Source organism: Calidris pugnax, unplaced genomic scaffold (genome assembly GCF_001431845.1).
Source record: "Calidris pugnax isolate Ruff unplaced genomic scaffold, ASM143184v1 scaffold212, whole genome shotgun sequence".
Taxonomy (NCBI): domain Eukaryota; kingdom Metazoa; phylum Chordata; class Aves; order Charadriiformes; family Scolopacidae; genus Calidris; species Calidris pugnax.
The window spans coordinates 450,185-468,635 of record NW_015091012.1 but is presented as its reverse complement, the minus strand read 5'-3'; the positions used below and the strand labels follow the sequence as shown (position 1 = coordinate 468,635).

The 18,451-nt window shown below is 43.8% G+C and overlaps 1 protein-coding gene across 3 annotated transcripts in view; it reads left to right on the top strand.

Moving 5' to 3' along the window:
* The first annotated feature begins 5,130 nt into the window (after positions 1-5,130).
* Positions 5,131-18,451, top strand: part of ENPP1 (ectonucleotide pyrophosphatase/phosphodiesterase 1) — a 56,990-nt gene continuing 43,669 nt past the window's right edge. For 2 of the 3 annotated variants that reach the window (XM_014955649.1, XM_014955648.1), the window contains exons 1-4: positions 5,131-5,203; positions 6,955-7,071; positions 10,657-10,782; positions 10,968-11,028. In XM_014955649.1, coding sequence (XP_014811135.1) covers positions 5,146-5,203; positions 6,955-7,071; positions 10,657-10,782; positions 10,968-11,028 — 362 coding nt within the window. In that variant the 5' untranslated portion in view covers positions 5,131-5,145. Of the gene's footprint in view, positions 5,204-6,954; positions 7,072-10,654; positions 10,783-10,967; positions 11,029-18,451 lie in introns of those variants that run through there. The other variant, XM_014955650.1, reaches the window with a different exon arrangement.

The following is an 18,451-nucleotide window of genomic DNA, read 5'->3' as shown; positions in this document are numbered from 1 at the left end:
TGTCCAGTTCTGGGCACCTCAATCCAAGAGAGATCTGGAGGTGCTGGAGCGAGTGCAGAGGAGGGCAACAAAACTAGTGAAGGGCCTAGAAGACAAATCATATGAAGAGCAGCTGAAGGAGCTGGGGCTGTTTAGTATGAGGAAGAGGAGGCTGCGGGGAGACCTCATCACTCTCTACAACTACTTGAAAGGACACTGTAGAGAGGTTGGTGCTGGTCTCTTCTCACAGGTAATTAACAATAGAACGAGAGGGAACGGCTTCAAGCTCCAACAGGGGAGGTTTAGATTGAACATTAGGAAGGAATTTTTCACAGAAAGAGTGATAGGGCATTGGAACAGGCTGCCCAGGGAGGGGGTGGAGTCACCATCCCTGGATGTGTTTAAGGGACGTTTAGATACGGTACTGAGGGATATGGGGTAGGGGAGGACTTTGTAGAGTAGGGTAGATGGTTGGATTCCATGATCCCAAGGCTCTCTTCCAACCTCAATGATTCTATGATCCTAAGGAAGAGTCAAATACGATAGGAAAGGTGACAGTAGCTAAGAGTGGTGAGATATTTCTCTGTATGTCACTAATCCCTGTAGAGTTGACCAATCTCTCTGGGATCTGGTGTCCCTAGCCTGGGATCTTGCTGGTTCTGTGGCCCTTCCACCCGCTCTCCCAAATCACTGCTGAGGAACTCTTTTCAGACACAGCTCTAGAGTTGAGTGAAGGAAATGACTCTGCTCTCTAACCATATTATCACATTTCCTTCTGCCCAGCTCAAAATAAGAGGCTTTTGAAATGTTCTCGGGGTTGCAGTTCTCCAGACACTCAACCACCTATTCTCAACCACTATGATGTTTACAAAGCAGAGCTTTTATTGCTTCCGCCCACGCAAAGGAAGCAGTGATGGGACAGAGATTCATCCCTAGATGACAATGTTTTTTTGATTCCAAAACAAACTTTCTAAAAAATATTTTTAAAACACAAAGGGACACTTTCTTCTCTGCAGTTGTTACTGTGTTGGCTTAAAAACTTTTCTCAGATATGTTAAAACCAAATCTGACATTTTGTCCTAGCGATCTCTCAAGTTACAGACCATAAAAAGTTCATGTGCTACTTCTGTGTGCATGACAAAGCCAGGTTCTTTAATTTTATTTGCCTTCCTACTAAATCTTCCTATCTTTTTCTCAATTCTTGTTTTCTCTTTTGAGGGGAAGAATGGGGCGGGGAGAGACAACAGGTAAAAATTTCTCCTTTTGTTTTAAAAGGAGAAATTGACTAATCCTTGAAGGCAGGTGTTATGTTGACAGTGTGGTAATAGACAGAGATTTGAGTCTGGTGCTTGCAGCAGGATGCTGCAGGGTTCCAATCAGATTCTTGACAATGAACCTTAAACTACGTGTGCAGCTACTTGTCTTTATATAGATTAAAAAAAAATAAATATATAAAATCATAGAATGGTTAGGGTTAGGAGGGACCTTAAAGATCACTGCGGCATCCCAAATCTCAGCTACCTGTACGTAAAGTAGTTGAGGAAATATTAATAACCTACCTGCTATAGCAAGAAGCAAAGTGAATTTTGGGCTGCAGTGAGATGACTTTCTGTACCTGGGCGATCTTTAAAACCAGCTTAAATATTCCTCATCATCTGCTGGGCTGATAATTTTGGAGCTTTTCCACTGGCAAAAGGTCAACTACTGGTATAACACCTCTTGCTGTGCCTGGTCAGGACTGGTGCTGCTGGTGGCCACTGTTAGTTGCTCCACATGGTTCCAGCTGAGTGTTGGTGCCATTTGCATGGATAATATCCACATGACTGAAGTCACCCAGGCTCAAGGTAAAGCTTTGATTCAAAGCCTTCGACACCAAGCTGCAATTACGTGGTATAGTCCACTGGATCAGACTGGGCTGTCCCAAAACACTGTCTTTATCTCTAAGCTTACCATCTTTGTGAAGCTTCTTTATTAAGCATTGAAGAAGGAAGAAAAAGGAAAAAAAAAAAACAAAACAAACCATGGAGAAGCTTTAGTATTTTGCAGCAAAATATTTTTAAGATCAAAATTTAAGCTAGTGGGACTTATGTAAGAAAGCAAAAGCTTGAGTGTAATAGCTCAATAGAAGTTCCCAGATCTTCATTGATTATAGATGGACACAGTTGGCCAGCTAAGGACCTGGACCCTGTTTTCCCTTGTGTATATGCATGAAATTTGAGAACAGAACTGATTTGTGGTAGACACACAGAGAGCATTTGTGGTATGCTGTGGTTTGTGACACTCTGAGGTTTCCAGAGCATTGCTTGCAGGAAACGCAAGTTGTACTATTATATCAAATAGCATTACCATTTTCTTGTGTTTCCTACCCAAAAGAACATTCATGTGCCTCAGTGAACATAATCCTTTCCTGTTTTTGGTTGTTGGAATTAATTTTGTTCATGGAAGTGTAAAACTGAAAATCTGGAATATAATTCAAAACTGTGATTTTGTAACATTTGGTGCCAAAAATCTCAGGAATTATTTGCAAGAACTTTAGTGAGGATTTACCAGTTTTACTTGGGCAGTAGTATAACACTATCAATTTGGAATGGGTTTTGTTTAGATTTTATTTTATCTATTTTAATTTTTGGTGCCACAATTAAATTCCTGGGTTTTAAACATGACGATTCTTAAGGGAATATTACACTGCACAATAAAACACTGCAATGTGTTTTATTTACAAGGATGCCTTAGGTGGTGTAAGTTGTGTAGCTGAAGATACGGCAATAAAGCTCTTACAGATAGAGTAGGTGTGGGTTTTGCTTGTTTTAAAGTGTGTTTGTGGTTACATGTCCGAGGATGTCCTACTCTCTGAGCTTAGTAGCAGGGCCCGGTGGGAGAAGAATAGCAATATATCGTCACCATTTTGAATATTTCAAATTCACACATTTGAATAAAATGTTCTCAGGTTCGCTTTTTACAAACAAATGAATCAATCTGTAATTTCCAAATAATTACATAGATGTTAAAAGGGCAATAACAGGTTTTGTTCTGCTGCCTACCGCGCTGTGCCCGTGCTCTTATCTAGGTGATATTTCATATGGAAGATATCAAAGGTCCAGAACAATTTACAGGGAAGGTAATACTATTGATACTGGCTTCATAGAAAATGTTGCTGATATTGCACGTTAGTATACTGCTAAAAAAAAAAAATAAAAAAATAAACCCAAACAAAAAAGGCAAGTACAGATCTCTGTACTTTTGTATGGAGCTCTGCAGTTGTGTTAGTTGTTGACAGTTGGGTAAATGAAAACTTGCACCTTTCCATCACGTCTGGATGCATTGGTAATGCCAGATTCTTTTTCCTTATTCTGTTATTATCTCCTCTGCAGTTGTGTTAGTTGTTGACAGTTGGGTCAATGGAGACTTGCACCTTTCCATCACGTGTTGTAGTGTATCTGGATGCATTGGTAATGCCAGGTTCTTTTTCCTCATTCCATTATTATCTCCCTTCTTTCCCTATCAATTCAAGGATAGATTTGAACTCAAAAAAGTACTTATTTCTTTGCTGGACATTGCATTGAATAATCTAAGATTCCAAACTTGCCTGGTTCAGAATTCTAGACCAAAATCTCATCAGGTCTGGTCTGTAATACCATTTTTATATGAATGCTATATATGTAATGGTTTTGATATTGGTTAATATGGTTTGTGATAATTTGCACTTCAAAAATCCAGAATCTGAATTTCAATGCTACACAGTCCAGAAATTGCTTTCTTACTGTCTTTATTAACTGCTTAATGAACAAAGTTGTATAGTGAACTGAATATTTGGAAAAAACAATACAAATAGTTTTTATTTACTCAAGTGTTCACAGTCTTTAAAAAAGTAAGCTTGAGAAATAGTTTGGTGCATTTTAAAATCCCTGGAGGGATTCAAGGCCAAGCTGGAAGGGGCTTTGAGCAACCTGGTCTGGTCGGACGTGTCGCTGCCCAGGGCAGGGGGTTGGAACTGGATGATCTTTAAGGTCCCTTCCAACTCTAACCATTCTATGAGAATGGGATGGATTTTTGCCATGTCACAGAATGATTCAGGCATCATACTCAAAAGACTGACTTGGGAGCTTTTGCTGATGGAGGAGGAAAACAGGGAGAGACTTTGTGTAGTTGTCTATGTAAAGTTATTGACGTATTGCTTGAATTGAATTTTTCCTCAGAAAACAATGAGCAGAAAGGTGACAGGTACATTCTCTCCAACCCATAACTCCACAAATAAATCAGAATAAGAAAGTCTGTGTTATTACAGTGCCTTCTCTTTCAGGATTCTTGGCTATTACATCCTGTGCTTGAATAGAATAACCATCCTAAGTGCGTTGTTGGCATTCCTGGTCTCCTTAATTACTGTATCTGCAGTGACAATAGATATCTTTTCCTAAAGAGTTTATGGACCAAATCCAATTGCTTAATGAGGTTAGAAGGAATCTTTCCCTGTATTTGAGTAGGCGTAAGATCTTGCTCTAAAAATCTGGGAAAGGACAACATGGTGCTTGTTTGATAACTTCAGTGTGTTTGGAATCCAAAATAAACATGGCCATAGCTTCTGGTCAGTGTAAGACACTGTGGTCAGTCTAATGTGACATCCCACAGCTGCTTTACCACGGTATGGACCAACATCTAGTAGGAACTGGATAATAGGAAGTGGGAAAAGGTTTTCCTGCCTCCGAAAATTATAGGTATCGCTTAAGGGCCGTGCCTTCTGTTTGTAGCCTGGTGTCAATGGCAAAACTGCACTTCACCTTCTTAGAACAACCCAGGAGGAAGGAAGAAGCAGAGCAAAGAAAGTTTTCTATAAAATTGTGTAATCATAGATATCTTATTTTTTTTGTTTGTAAGAAGGAAACATATCATCATGTTTACGTTAAATAACTTGCTAAGAAATGAGATACGCAGGCCCAGTCTTGAGAATATTTACGTTCACACACCAGGAATTAATTGCAAACAACATCACTACTCGTGTGAGTGATAACTGCTTGTGAAAGCAGTGAAATCAGCCTCCTAATCTGCATGTTTATCAATTTCTTTACCATTGTAGAGCGTTATAGAGAAAGTGAGAGCTTTCAAAACCGCTCAGTGGTCATTTAAGATTATTTTCTTTTCTTTTGTGTCCCACAGGTACTTTGTGTCTGCATGCTGACGACCATCCTAGGATGTATATTTGGCCTGAAGCCTAGCTGTTCAAAAGATGGTAACTAATATGCCTTTTATTTAGTGATATTTCTAAGAAATTCCTTTTTCTTTTCTTTTCTTATTTAGTGATATTTCTAAGAAATTCCTTTTTTTCTTTTTTTCTTTGTAAATTAATTTTGATATTATCAGAATGCCACCATTTCTTGCTGCAGGAAGGGGACTGGATGCATGGCTTGGAGCAGTCTCAGTTAGAAGGGAATGGAAATAGCAGAAAATCTCAGGTGTACTCAGTATTTGTGTGTACTCACTGGAGAGGTAAATGGATCCTGGCACTCCGTGTCTGGTCTGGCTAATTCCATGTATCCCGACTGTCACTGTGGTGATGTCACACGGCTGGCTTTTCTCAGCTCACTATGAAAAAAAAAACCCCAAAACCAACCACCACCAATTTCTATTTCATGTTGTCCTGGAACATTTGTTTTTCATCTTTTCCAGTCAATTATAGGGGGAGAAAAAAAAACGTTTATTTTTTTACTGGTTAGAATTGTAGTCTGAAAACGTTCCTTGTGGAATTCCTCTGGCTGTTTTCTGACCTGAAAAATATGTGTTTTTTTTTTTTTTTCAATGGTGCAGTTTCTTCAGGTAGGTTACGAAAGATATGTGAAGAAATCAAGCTTCGCTTTGGGAACAACCATCTAGAATAATTTCAGAGTTGACCCGTTTAACAAACAGTCCTACAATGTGGTTTTTTTTTAACTAAAATTCAGATTATTAATTTCCCACTAGAATCTGTTTAGGTTTTTTTTTCCTCAATTTACCACACCTTTGCAATATTGGCTCATTATTAGCTTGTTTTCCTCATATCACACACCTTAAGAGTCTTGAGGAGCCAAATGATGGAGGATTTACCTCACACCCTTCTGGTGATTGCACAGGATGAAGCAGACTGACCAACTACTTAAGTGTTGTTAATGCTTCAATCACAGGTTTCTGTTTTTTTTTTTTTTTTTTTTTTTTTCCCAGGCAGCCCCAATCTAGTGGAAGAATGCTATGCATTTTCTATTGGTTTGGGTTTTTTTAAGATTAAAATGGGACAAAAATTAGGCCGGTGAGCAGTACACTCAAGTTCTTATCTCCTGCATGTGGAACAGCCCTTCCTGGCCCTTGAAACAAGACCTTAACCCTGGTATGGGGGGATGTGGAACTGGGACTTCTTCAGTTCCTCTCATTTGTATGAAGATAGACATTCAGATGGGGTGTGAGCACGAGAGAGGTGCAAGCATAGCCAATGCAGTCTAAATTCCAAGAAATGTATAATTATTTATAGAAAATGGAGTGTCATCAGGTGTGAAAATAAAGATTGGTGTTCTCCACAGAAGCATTTTGCTGTTTTAGGGCACCCTTATTGAAAACCTTCATTCAGATTTCCTCCGACAGAGATATTCCAAATTCTAAATGACCACCCTTATACCTTCTGGTGATACAGAAAGGCAGGGACAGTCACAGCTGGAATTGTGGTCTTTTGTTTCACTTGCTTCTGCCAGTAACGAAGCACCATGTTCCTTCTAAAACAGAACAGATCCCTTCGTTCAATATGATGCAAAAATATTTTTATTCAATAAGAGAAAAATCAACATTTAATTGGATCAAGACTTTCCTTTTTCTTTGGCTGCCACTGGTTTTTGCAGCCATCCTATAAGCTGTGGAATGGCCAACTGTGTCATTCTACACGCTGACCTTATTAATTTCTTTTGCTTGTTGACTGATTTGGGCTCAGGCACTGACATCTAACACTCTCCAATATTACAGTGAAAACCTGCAAAGGTCGCTGCTTTGAAAGGACCTTTGGAAGCTGCCGTTGTGATAGAGACTGTGTCAAGCTTGGAAACTGCTGCTTAGATTACCAGGAGACATGCATAGAGCCAGGTAAGGGTGGAAAAAAGCTGTGGGAGCAAACTGTCCTATGCTGTGACATGGAACAGCTTGGCAAGTGTGAGTGCAGTTGTGGCCAGGTGGCCATAACCTGTGGCTTAGAATCATGGAATTGCTTGGGTTGGAAGGGACCTTCCAGATCATCGATTCCAACCATCAACCCAACACTGACAAAACCCATCACTAAACCATATCTCCAAGCACCACGTCTAGCACCATGTTCCTTCTAAAACAGAACAGATCCCTTCGTTCAATATGATGCAAAAATATTTTTATTCAATAAGAGAAAAATCAACATTTAATTGGATCAAGACTTTCCTTTTTCTTTGGCTGCCACTGGTTTTTGCAGCCATCCTATAAGCTGTGGAATGGCCAACTGTGTCATTCTACACGCTGACCTTATTAATTTCTTTTGCTTGTTGACTGATTTGGGCTCAGGCACTGACATCTAACACTCTCCAATATTACAGTGAAAACCTGCAAAGGTCGCTGCTTTGAAAGGACCTTTGGAAGCTGCCGTTGTGATAGAGACTGTGTCAAGCTTGGAAACTGCTGCTTAGATTACCAGGAGACATGCATAGAGCCAGGTAAGGGTGGAAAAAAGCTGTGGGAGCAAACTGTCCTATGCTGTGACATGGAACAGCTTGGCAAGTGTGAGTGCAGTTGTGGCCAGGTGGCCATAACCTGTGGCTTAGAACCATGGAATTGCTTGGGTTGGAAGGGACCTTCCAGATCATCGATTCCAACCATCAACCCAACACTGACAAAACCCATCACTAAACCATATCTCCAAGCACCACGTCTATACATCCTTTGAATACCACCATGGATGGTGACTCCACCACTTCCCTGGGCAGCATCTTCTAATGCTTGATAACCCTTTCAGTGAAGAAATTTTTCCTGATATCCAATCTGAACTTCTCCTGGTGCAACTTGAAGCCATTTCCTCTTGTCCCATGGCCTGTTCCTTGGGAAAAGAGACCAACCCCCCCTGGCTACACCCTCCTTTCAGGGAGTGGGAGAGAGTGAGAAGGTCTCCCCTCAGCCTCCTATCTCCAGGCTGAACACCCTCAGCTCCCTCAGACTTGTGCTCCAGACCCCTCACCAGCTCCGTTGCCCTTCTCCGCTCCAGCACCAAAACATCCTTCTTGTCCTGAGGGACAAGAACAAACTGAACGCAGCCCTCGAGGTGGGGCCTCACCAGTGCCTTTTTTCAGGTGGGCTGTGTGTTCAAAGCGGGGGCTGCTCAACATCAGGGTGGTTCTGCTGCCAGTGGTCTCCCCCCTCTTTGCGGTCCCTCACCAGTGCCTTTTTTCAGGTGGGCTGTGAGTTCAAAGTGGGGGCAGCTCAGCATCAGGGTGGTTCTACCACCAGTGGTCTCCTCCAGTCTTTGCGGTCTCTCCATTGTGACCATGGGTGGACGGCAGTGGTGATGGTGGTAGTGGAGACTCAGCAGAAACATCAGGGCTGTGGTGTGGCTGTTGTTGTACACAAACAAAGCTTGTATTTCACCCAGCTGGACTACGTAGGAGCTGGCACAGCCAGTAGGCCGGCTTTCCCCTGGCTTCTGGGGGCACAAAGGCTGTGAGAGACCGTGCTGCTGCCCTCCCCCTTGGAAAGAGGAGGAACAGCGGCATCTCCGCCTCAGCCAGCCTTTTGTTCTCTGTCTGGGGGTGAGGGAACAGTGACCTCCATTGTCCCTTGTCTCAGGGACAGCCCCTACGTTCTCAAGCAAGCCAGGAATGGGAGTGCATTCTGCATATTGTATAGAATCATAGAATAGTTTGGGTTGGAAGGGACCTTAACGATCACCCAGTTCCAACCCCCTGCCCTGGGCAGGGACACCTCCCCCCAGCCCAGGTTGCTCCAAGCCCCATCCAGCCTGGCCTTGAACCCCTCCAGGGATGGGGCAGCCACAGCTTCTCTGGGCAACCTGTTCCAGGCTCTCACCACCCTCACAGCAAAGAATTTCTTCTTAATCCCTTCTCTAAATCTCCCTTCTTTCAGTTTAAAACTGTTACCTCTCGTCCTATTGCTCCCCTCCCTGATCAAGAGACCACTCCCCATCTCTCCTGGAGCCCCTTGAGGGACTGGAAGGGTCTCTAAGGTCTCCCCAGAGCCTTCTCTTCTCCAGGCTGAACCTCCCCAGCTCTCTCAGCCTGTCTCTCCCTGTCGTTGCCTGTGTGAAGAAGGGGAAGGACAGAGCAGCTCTGTGAAAGCTGCCATCTCTTCCTGCCCAGCCACTCTGGCCTCTGCCCTGTTACTCCTCAGCCTGAGTGTGAAGCAAGGGTCATCTGCTGGGACAAGGCAGGGTGACAAAGCAGATTGCACTGGTGGAGTGATTGCTGAGTGAGGAGTAGTTCTTGTGATTTGCCAGAAAGCAAAGGTCAGACGGGCAAAGGTGTGAAAAGTACCGTGTAAAAACTTTACAGGGAGGGATGTTAGTGTGGGGAGTAACACTAAACACAGAACCTGACTGTCTTCTCTAATTTAGTTTTGCCTTAAGGCTTCATATGCAGCATTCTTTTCAGGTAATTACTTTTCTTCCCACTCCTCTTTACGTGTATTTGTAAAATTTATCAATGTAGTCTCACCCTGAAATTAAATATTCCAACGCTGACTTTTAAAACCAAATGATTAAACTTGGCTCAGCTCTCTGCTTCAACTGACTGTTATTAAAGAGCCTTTATATCGTATAAAGAGTTTTCCTGATAGAATAGTTGCATGGGATTTACTCTCTACTTTTGCATTACACCACTCCCTCATTTGAAAGAATAACTTAAAAACAAACTGCAGAGTGTGTCTCAGCGCTAAGAATGGGAGTTCATTGCTTGGTGGTGTTTTTTGAAATTAGTTAGCTTTAACATCAGTGGAGAATCAAATTCTAATTTTCAAATAGTATCACAGAACTAGAACCATAATAGATTCTTCTGTCTCTCACAGAAGTAAAGATTGACTGACATTGGTGGAGTTACTGAAGTTCAGTATTCCTGAAAATGAGATCTACCTCCTGAGAACGCTTTGCTAGTCGTGTGTGAAGATCACTGACTGTCCTCTAATCAAACATTTACATTTTGCTTCCATGTCTCTGTTAAGACCTTCACTTAAACATTCACTCATTAGGTAAATTCATTCATGTTTATCCTCATTGACTGCAAAGGATCTACTGGTGTTTACACCTGGTAACTAAATGATCATCTGCAAATGATACGATGCAAAAATCAATATGATTCAGGAAAAAAAATCTCTCCTAAAAGCAGCAGTGAAGCTGCAGTCAGTAAGCACATGTGGATTATTAGCCACGGGTGTTTCTATTTTCCAGTGCTAAATCATGCAATATTGTGCCTGCATGAGATACCTCAGGGCTGTTTTTCAGGGATTATTCGAGACAGAATTTAACACTCAGTTTATTAATGTTACACTTACACTGGATTTAACACTCAGTTTATTAATGTTACACTTCCACTGGGATGTCCCTGCTCATTGCAGGGGGATTGGACTAGGTGACCTTTAAAGACCCCTTCCAACCCAAATGATTCTATGATTAATCATTTTCCTTCTCTCTCATCTGTTTTTTAGCCCACATCTGGACCTGTAATAAATTCAGGTGTGGAGAGAAGAGGCGACCAGAGTATCATTGCTCCTGTTCAGATGATTGTGTGGAAAATAAAGACTGCTGTGTCAATTATCAGGCTGTTTGTAAAGGTAAATATCCTCAACGAATTCCTACAGTCTCTCATATATGTACCCATATTTGTATGAAAGGAGAAAGGACATAATATAAATTTAAAAGCACCCAGTAAAATGAAAAGAAAAAAAAAACAAACCCTTGCATTTATCAATAAGAATGTTCTGTCTTAAAAAAATAAACTGCACTCATTTGTTTTAAGGAGAGGCAAGCTGGGTTGAAGAAGAGTGTGAGGACATTACTGAACCTCAGTGTCCAAAAGGGTGAGGATATTGCCTGTTTGCATAGCTCTGCTCTTTGCTTAACGTCTCGTTTGGGGAGATTTATTTTCCCTACTGCGCCTTCCTGGGACCTGCTTGCATTTCTTGTCCCCAGTAAGAGTGAGACAGGCAGAGAAGGACCCCTCTTTGGCCAGCGTTTGGCGGTGCTTACTAACAGATAAGCTCTGTCCCAGCAGCTCTCCTGTATCCCAGCCCTTGCTTGACTTCCAAGACGTGCCCATTCCTGAGTCCTGCTGTCTCCCACAGATGTGCTCACTCCAGGCAGCTCTGCCTTGTGCCAGCCTTGCTGTTGCCACACGTGCTCCTAATACTCGCCGTTATCAAATATTTTGGGACCCATCCAACAATCTCAGGGCCCTAAAACTGCCTCCTTCCCCAGTCACTTCTAAAGACCTTTCCACTTCTTTGCCTGTTCCAGCCCCAGAGCTGCAAAACACGGGGCAGGTCGTTTGTCCCAGTTCCACCAGCAGTGGGACGGAGTTATTTGCAAGCTGTCTGCACGACTTTCTTTAGAAGGTGTAAAAAAGCCATGGGATCCTTGTATTCTCTGGCTCAGCTCCACACCAGGCCCTGCAAGTTCTGTGTGTGCTGTGTGAGGAGTGACTCATGTCATTTCTGGCGTCAGCACTCAGGCTCAGATAGTCCAGCCGTGCCCATTCCTGAGTCCTGCTGTCTCCCATGGATGTGCTCTCTCTGGGCAGCTCTGCCTTGTGCCAGCCTTGCTGTTGCCACACGTGCTCCTAATACTCGCCGTTATCAAATATTTTGGGACCCATCCAACAATCTCAGGGCCCTAAAACTGCCTCCTTCCCCAGTCACTTCTAAAGACCTTTCCACTTCTTTGCCTGTTCCAGCCCCAGAGCTGCAAAACACGGGGCAGGTCGTTTGTCCCAGTTCCACCAGCAGTGGGACGGAGTTATTTGCAAGCTGTCTGCACGACTTTCTTTAGAAGGTGTAAAAAAGCCATGGGATCCTTGTATTCTCTGGCTCAGCTCCACACCAGGCCCTGCAAGTTCTGTGTGTGCTGTGTGAGGAGTGACTCATGTCATTTCTGGCGTCAGCACTCAGGCTCAGATAGTCCAGCAAAGCTCCCAGCCAGGAAAAAAAAAAAAAAAACCCTGCATTTCTTTTACTGTTTTTGCTGTGGGATCTTCAAATCCACTTTAAAGCTCAGGTTGAATGCAAGCTATGATTGCATGTTGAAGTTATCCATAGAAGGGACTTAAACATTCTTGACTGAAAAGTCCTCCAGTGGGAAATAGTTCATAGCCAGGTGGTGGGGATGAGATGGATTCCATTTTGTTTGAAAAGTGTCAAAAAAAAAATCAAAACTATTTTCATTTTGATGCTTTAAAAATTATGGTGTGCTGGGGATATTTCTAGTGAAGTAAAAACATTTCATTTTGTTCTTATTTTACTACTTTTTTTTGGACTTAAGATATTTAACTGGTGCTATATTTATTCATTGGTGTTATAACGCTGTCAAACAAAATACATTTCCTTTTGGAATATTTTTATACCAAATGAGTACTTTTCATTCTGATTCAGAGTAATTACAAATGCTGATGCTTCAGAGCCTTCATCAAGACAGAAAATGGAGTTGCTGGCCATCATGGGGCACAAGTCCCTGATAAGCCCCTGGGTACAAGGGTGGTTGCCAGGGGGTTCTGCAAGCTTTTGTCATTAACTGAGGTCGGGATCCACTCAGGATCAGGAAACTGACTCCAGGACGCTGATTTCATAGGATCATAGAATGGTTGAGGTTGGAAGGGACCTTAAAGATCGTCCAGTTCCAACCCCCTGCCCTGGGCAGGGACACCTCCCACCAGACCGGGTTGCTCCAAGCCCCATCCAGCCTGGCCTTGAACCCCTCCAGGGATGGGGCAGCCACAGCTTCTCTGGGCAACCTCTTCCAGTGTCTCACCACCCTCACAGCAAAGAATTTCTTCCTGAGATCTCATCTAAATCTCCCCTCTTTCAGTTTAAAACCATTATCCTGTTGCTCCACTCCCTGATCCAAAGTCCCTCCCCATCTCTCCTGGAGCCCCTTTAGGGACTGGAAGGGGCTCTAAGGTCTCCCCGGAGCCTTCTCTTCTCCAGGCTGAATAACCCCAACTCTCTCAGCCTTTCCACATAGAAGTGCTACAGTCCTCTTCTTCTCCGGGCTGAACAACCCCAACTCTTATAGGAGAGCTCTGATGGGGCAGCCACAGCTTCTCTGGGCAACCTCTTCCAGTGTCTCACCACCCTCACAGCAAAGAATTTCTTCCTGAGATCTCATCTAAATCTCCCCTCTTTCAGTTTAAAACCATTATCCTGTTGCTCCACTCCCTGATCCAAAGTCCCTCCCCATCTCTCCTGGAGCCCCTTTAGGGACTGGAAGGGGCTCTAAGGTCTCCCCGGAGCCTTCTCTTCTCCAGGCTGAATAACCCCAACTCTCTCAGCCTTTCCACATAGAAGTGCTACAGTCCTCTGATCATCTTTATGGCCCTTCTCTGGACCCGTTCCAACAGGTCCATGTCCTTCCTGTGCTGAGGACTCCAGAGCTGGACACAGCACTCCAGGTGGGGTCTCCCCAGAGCAGAGGGGCAGAATTACCTCCCTGGCCCTGCTGGCTACACTTATTTTGATGCAGCCCAGGATGCAGTTGGCTTTCTGGGCTCCCAGCGCATGTTGCCTGCTCATGTTGACTTCTCATCCACCAACACCCCCAAGTCCTCCTCCTCAGGGCTCCTCTCAAGGCAAGGTTAGGATGTTTTACCTCCAAGGGCAAACAAGCAAGAGCTTTGTTCAGATCCACCGTCAAAGTTAATGGGGCTTTGTTCAGATCCACCGTCAAAGTTAATGGCGTTTACGCCATTAGGGCAACTCCTGTTGGTCAACTTGTTTTTAGGGGTTATTTTGTTTGTTATTTCTGTTCAGCCTATGAAAGGGATACGTAGTGGCTCTACTAAAATTGTTTTAATCCTGGCAAAACCAGAAATGTTGCAATAAAACCCAGCCCAGGAAAGGGTGATGTGTGGTCAAAGTTGAATCAAACAGTGTTGGCTGAAGGCTCATCTCAGGCTGTTAGCACACGAGCCTCTCCCAAATCAAACAACTCTGTAAACAATCCACTTCTTTCTATGGGGCGGGCAGGAGCGCAGGTGACTTTAGCTCAGTGCTCGTTTGGAGGCCTGGGGATGTCAGTTCTGATTCTGTGTGCGTTAACATGGCGTGGTTTGTGGCTTCCATTTGCTGGTTTAATTCTGTCTTGATTTCAGTTGGGTTTGCCCCTGCGGTACAGGACAGACAAAAGTCAATGGAGTGTTCAATGAGGTGCTTAAATCTGAGAAATCCCACTGATTTCAGTCAGTCTGATGAAGTACACGCCTAAGTCATTCCAAGACTATGTCCTACGTTATTTAATAGGATTATAAAGTTAACGGGCTATAAAATTTCAGGAGCGATCTAGTTCTTCCTGCTGTTCTAGGAGCGAAATAATACTCTGAGAATTCAAACTTACCAAAGCAGTTTATCCTAGTGCTTAGTTAGATGGTTTTTCTGATGTCTTAGAATCTTCTGCTGTGCTTTAAGCCTATTATTATTTGTTTACCTTCATTGAGCTGGAAGAGCAACTGTTTCCTTTCCTCTTTGCAGACCTCTCCGGTGTATTTGGAGATTATATATTACATGCAGGGTTTATGTACATCTAGCAGAAAGGAAAGCTTTATTTCCTATGCTTTATGGCTGTATATAGGCAGTAGCATATGGGGGGGTAGGAAGTTTTCTGTGTATTATGTTTAGCTTTTCAAGGGGACTTCTTTTTCTTTTTTTCCCTTTTTTGTTTTTTCTTTCTTCTATTTTTCTTTTTTCCCTTTAATTGAGGTCTGACTTGCCTGTGGTGAGGCAGGTCAGCTTGGCAGCGTGGTCCGTGGTTCTGGGCTCTTGATCATCCAGACTGGTGAACCTGCTAGACCACAGGAAGCCTGTGCTGCCTGCATTATGTTTCCATAGAAGCCAGTTTATAGGAAGGGATAATTCCCCTGCATTTCCTTCAGGTTGGAGTCAGGATGTGACTGTGGCCCACATATTTAAACAAGAGCTGTGAAATAACCTTGTCATACTGTTTGGACACAACCAGCATAGAATCACAGAATGGTTTGGGTTGGAAGGGACCTTAAAAATCATCCAGTTCCAACCCCCTGCCCTGGGCGGGGACACCTCCCACCAGACCAGGTTGCTCCAAGCCCCATCCAGCCTGGCCTTGAACCCCTCCAGGGATGGGGCAGCCACAGCTTCTCTGGGCAGCCTGGGCCAGGCTCTCACCACCCTCACAGCAAAGAATTTCTTCCTGAGATCTCATCTAAATCTCCCCTCTTTCAGTTTAAAACCGTTACCCCTCATCCTGTGGCTCCCCTCCCTGATCAAGAGTCCTTCTCCATCTCTTCTGGAGCCCCTTTAGGGACTCTAGGATCTCCTTGGAGCCTTCTCTTCTCTAGGCTGAACAACCCCAACTCTCTGTCTGTCTTCATAGGAGAGGTGCTCCAGCCCTCTGATCATCTTCGTGGCCACCTCTGTCCTTGTTCCAACAGGTCCATGTCCTTCATGTGCTGGGGACTCCAGAGCTGGACACAGCACTCCAGGTGGGGTCTCCCCAGAGCAGAGGGGCAGAATCACCACCTGGCTACACTTCTTTTGATGCAGCCCAGGATGCGGTTGGCTTTCTGGGCTGCCAGCGCACATCATCCAGGATGCGGTGGGCTTTCTGGGCTGCCAGCACACTTCGTTGGCTCATGTTGAGCTTCTCATCCACCAACACCCCCAAGCCCTTCTCAGGGCTGCTCTCTATCTATTCTCCATCCAGCCTGTATTTGTGCCTGGGATTGCTATGTCCCAGGTGCAGGACCTTGCACTTGGCCTGGTTGAACTTCATGAGGCCTTCCAGCCTGTCCACGTCCCTCTGGATGCCATCCCTTCCCTCCAGCGTGTCGACTGCGCCACACAGCTTGGTGCCATTGGCAAACTTGCTGAGGGTGCCCTCTCTCCCCCTGTCCATGTCTCCAACAAAGATGTTGAACAGCACTGGTCCCAGTACGGACCCCCGAGGAGCGCCACTTGACACTGGCTTCCACTGGGACATTGAGCTGTTGAATCACTGAGCATGAATTACTGTCAAGGCCAAAACTCGAGCCTCCCAGGCTCGCTCGCTCACGGTAGTGCATTTTTGAAGCAGCAAGTGTAACCTTGGCTCCCCAGGGGGGAAACATTATAGAAATCCATGATAAATCTCAGAGCTGGGCTCAGGTCAGTTTGTCGGGGGGGGTTTATTTGAGCTGTTCCAAAGAGGGTGCAGTTTGACACGGTGTGTCGTGCTTTGCCTCCCCGAGCCTGGGGCAGGTCCTGAGTGTCTGGATTTCAGCGTGAGTCGAATGTAGGAGAAGCAAAAGGGTCAGTCTCCCCGGCTGTGGCAAGGGTCTGTTTTGCCAAGTTTAATTTTACATGTGTGAGGGGGTCAGGAGCTGGATTTGCAGACAACCAAAACATGTACTTAACAGTTGGTTTACTTGTAAATGCCAAACCAGAAACAGTTGCGTAAAGTCCCTTTCTAAGGAGTTGTTTTAGATTTGGTTGGGGTTTTTTTTTTTCATTTGGGGTTGGTTTTTTTGTTTTTTTAAAGTTAGTCTCGTCAGTAAGTAATATTGAAGTCTTTGCCTCAAAGTTCATATTTTATTGCAGGAAACTTTGCAGTGAAGATTTTTAGACCTCTGTGTTGGAGAGAATCAATTTTGGGGGGGTGGGGGAGAGAAGGTATTTGCAAAAGTTGCAGAGATCAGAACGTGTGGTGCAAAAAATACTTGTAATAGGGGCAAAGGTATTACATGAAGTTTCTGTACTATCTTCTGCCAAAAGGACTTTAGTCTTGGTCTGAAGATCATTCATTTCTTGTTCCCAGCGTACTGACCCTACTAAAAATTTCAGAAGATGGTATTAAATATACCATATAAATAAAAATCAGGCTACGAACACCCATCTTACAAATACATGTTAATGTTTCATTCTGTCTGGGCAGTAGGGCAGGCTATGTAATGGTTCTGACTAATGGAATCCTCCTGGCTGAACTGTTGTCCAAATTGTTGATTAAAATTTTCTTAGGATAGACATATTTTGGTTGCCTGACTAATTGTCAGTTTAATATAGTCACGTTTGTTTCACTGAAATAAGGCTTATAAAAGTTTGACTTGTAAATGACTGGATTTTTTTGTGGGGCACCTCACTGAAGAAATTGTCAACACTTTACAAATAATATTTGCCTTCTCTCCTCACTGGTTTATTTTGGGAAACTAAAGTGCAACAAAGTTTTTTTAAAAAAAATTTCCATCTTACAATTTGTAAACATAAAAGGGAAAAATGAGCTTGCAATTGGCATGTAAAACATATTCAATTTTTTAATGTGAATCTGTATTTTCAGTGGTTGTTGCTGCACTGCAGTGATGCTTTTTTTTTTGCAGTCTCACGTGTCCTGATATCTGTAGGTCAAACATAGGATATTTTTTATTCATGGTATAAGTTACTGATCATTATTCTCATCTGGGATGCAATGTTTTAAGTACTTAGAGTTGGAGAGAAATTGTTTGGACAGGGCTGAAGCTTGGAACAAGTCAAGGCTGGAAAACATACGTCCTGTGGAGACTGGAAGGGGAGAATTTATTTTTGTTAGTTCCAGTGAAATGAGAGCCTGAATTTATCTGTCAAGCTCCAGCCAGAAAGATTGTCACAGTGTTCCAGTCGCAGGGTCACATTTTTCAGTTTGGAGATTTGGTTTCTCTACCAGAAGTAAAACCAGTTCTTCTTGGTTAAATAATCCTTGTAAGATGAAAGGAAAAATGTGTGTTATAGCTGCTGATTTAACATATCCTGTAGATTAGACTTTCTTACAGTTTTGTGCATAGAATATGTAAAAAGATGAATTCCTTATTTATTTTTTTTTTCAGCTAGCTGACAAGTTGTTCAGGGGTAAAGTGAACAAAGGAAAGCCATGGCTTCATGCTGCCTCTTCTCTTTCCCTGCTCATACCTCGGGGCTGGAGGGGGGGTTGGAGGTGCTGAGCCTTGCTCCAGTGGGACCCATTCCAAGATAAGACCCACCAGACAGATTACAGCTTGGCTTGTTCTTTATTTTATGGGTGTTTTGTGAGATCAGGCCGTGTGGTGGTTTCCCTCTGTGTGCCCTCCTGCAGTCCTCAGCCTCTTTGGCCAGGCTACGAGCGGAGGGACCAGACGGGGCTGGTCTTCTCACCACCACACCAGTCTCCAGACCTTCCTGCCTAGCAAGACTTTCTTGGCCTGGCTTATAGTCCCGTCAGGAGCATCCTCGCCATTTTGGAGCCGGGGGGGGGGGGGGGGGGGAAGATTGGTTGAAAGAG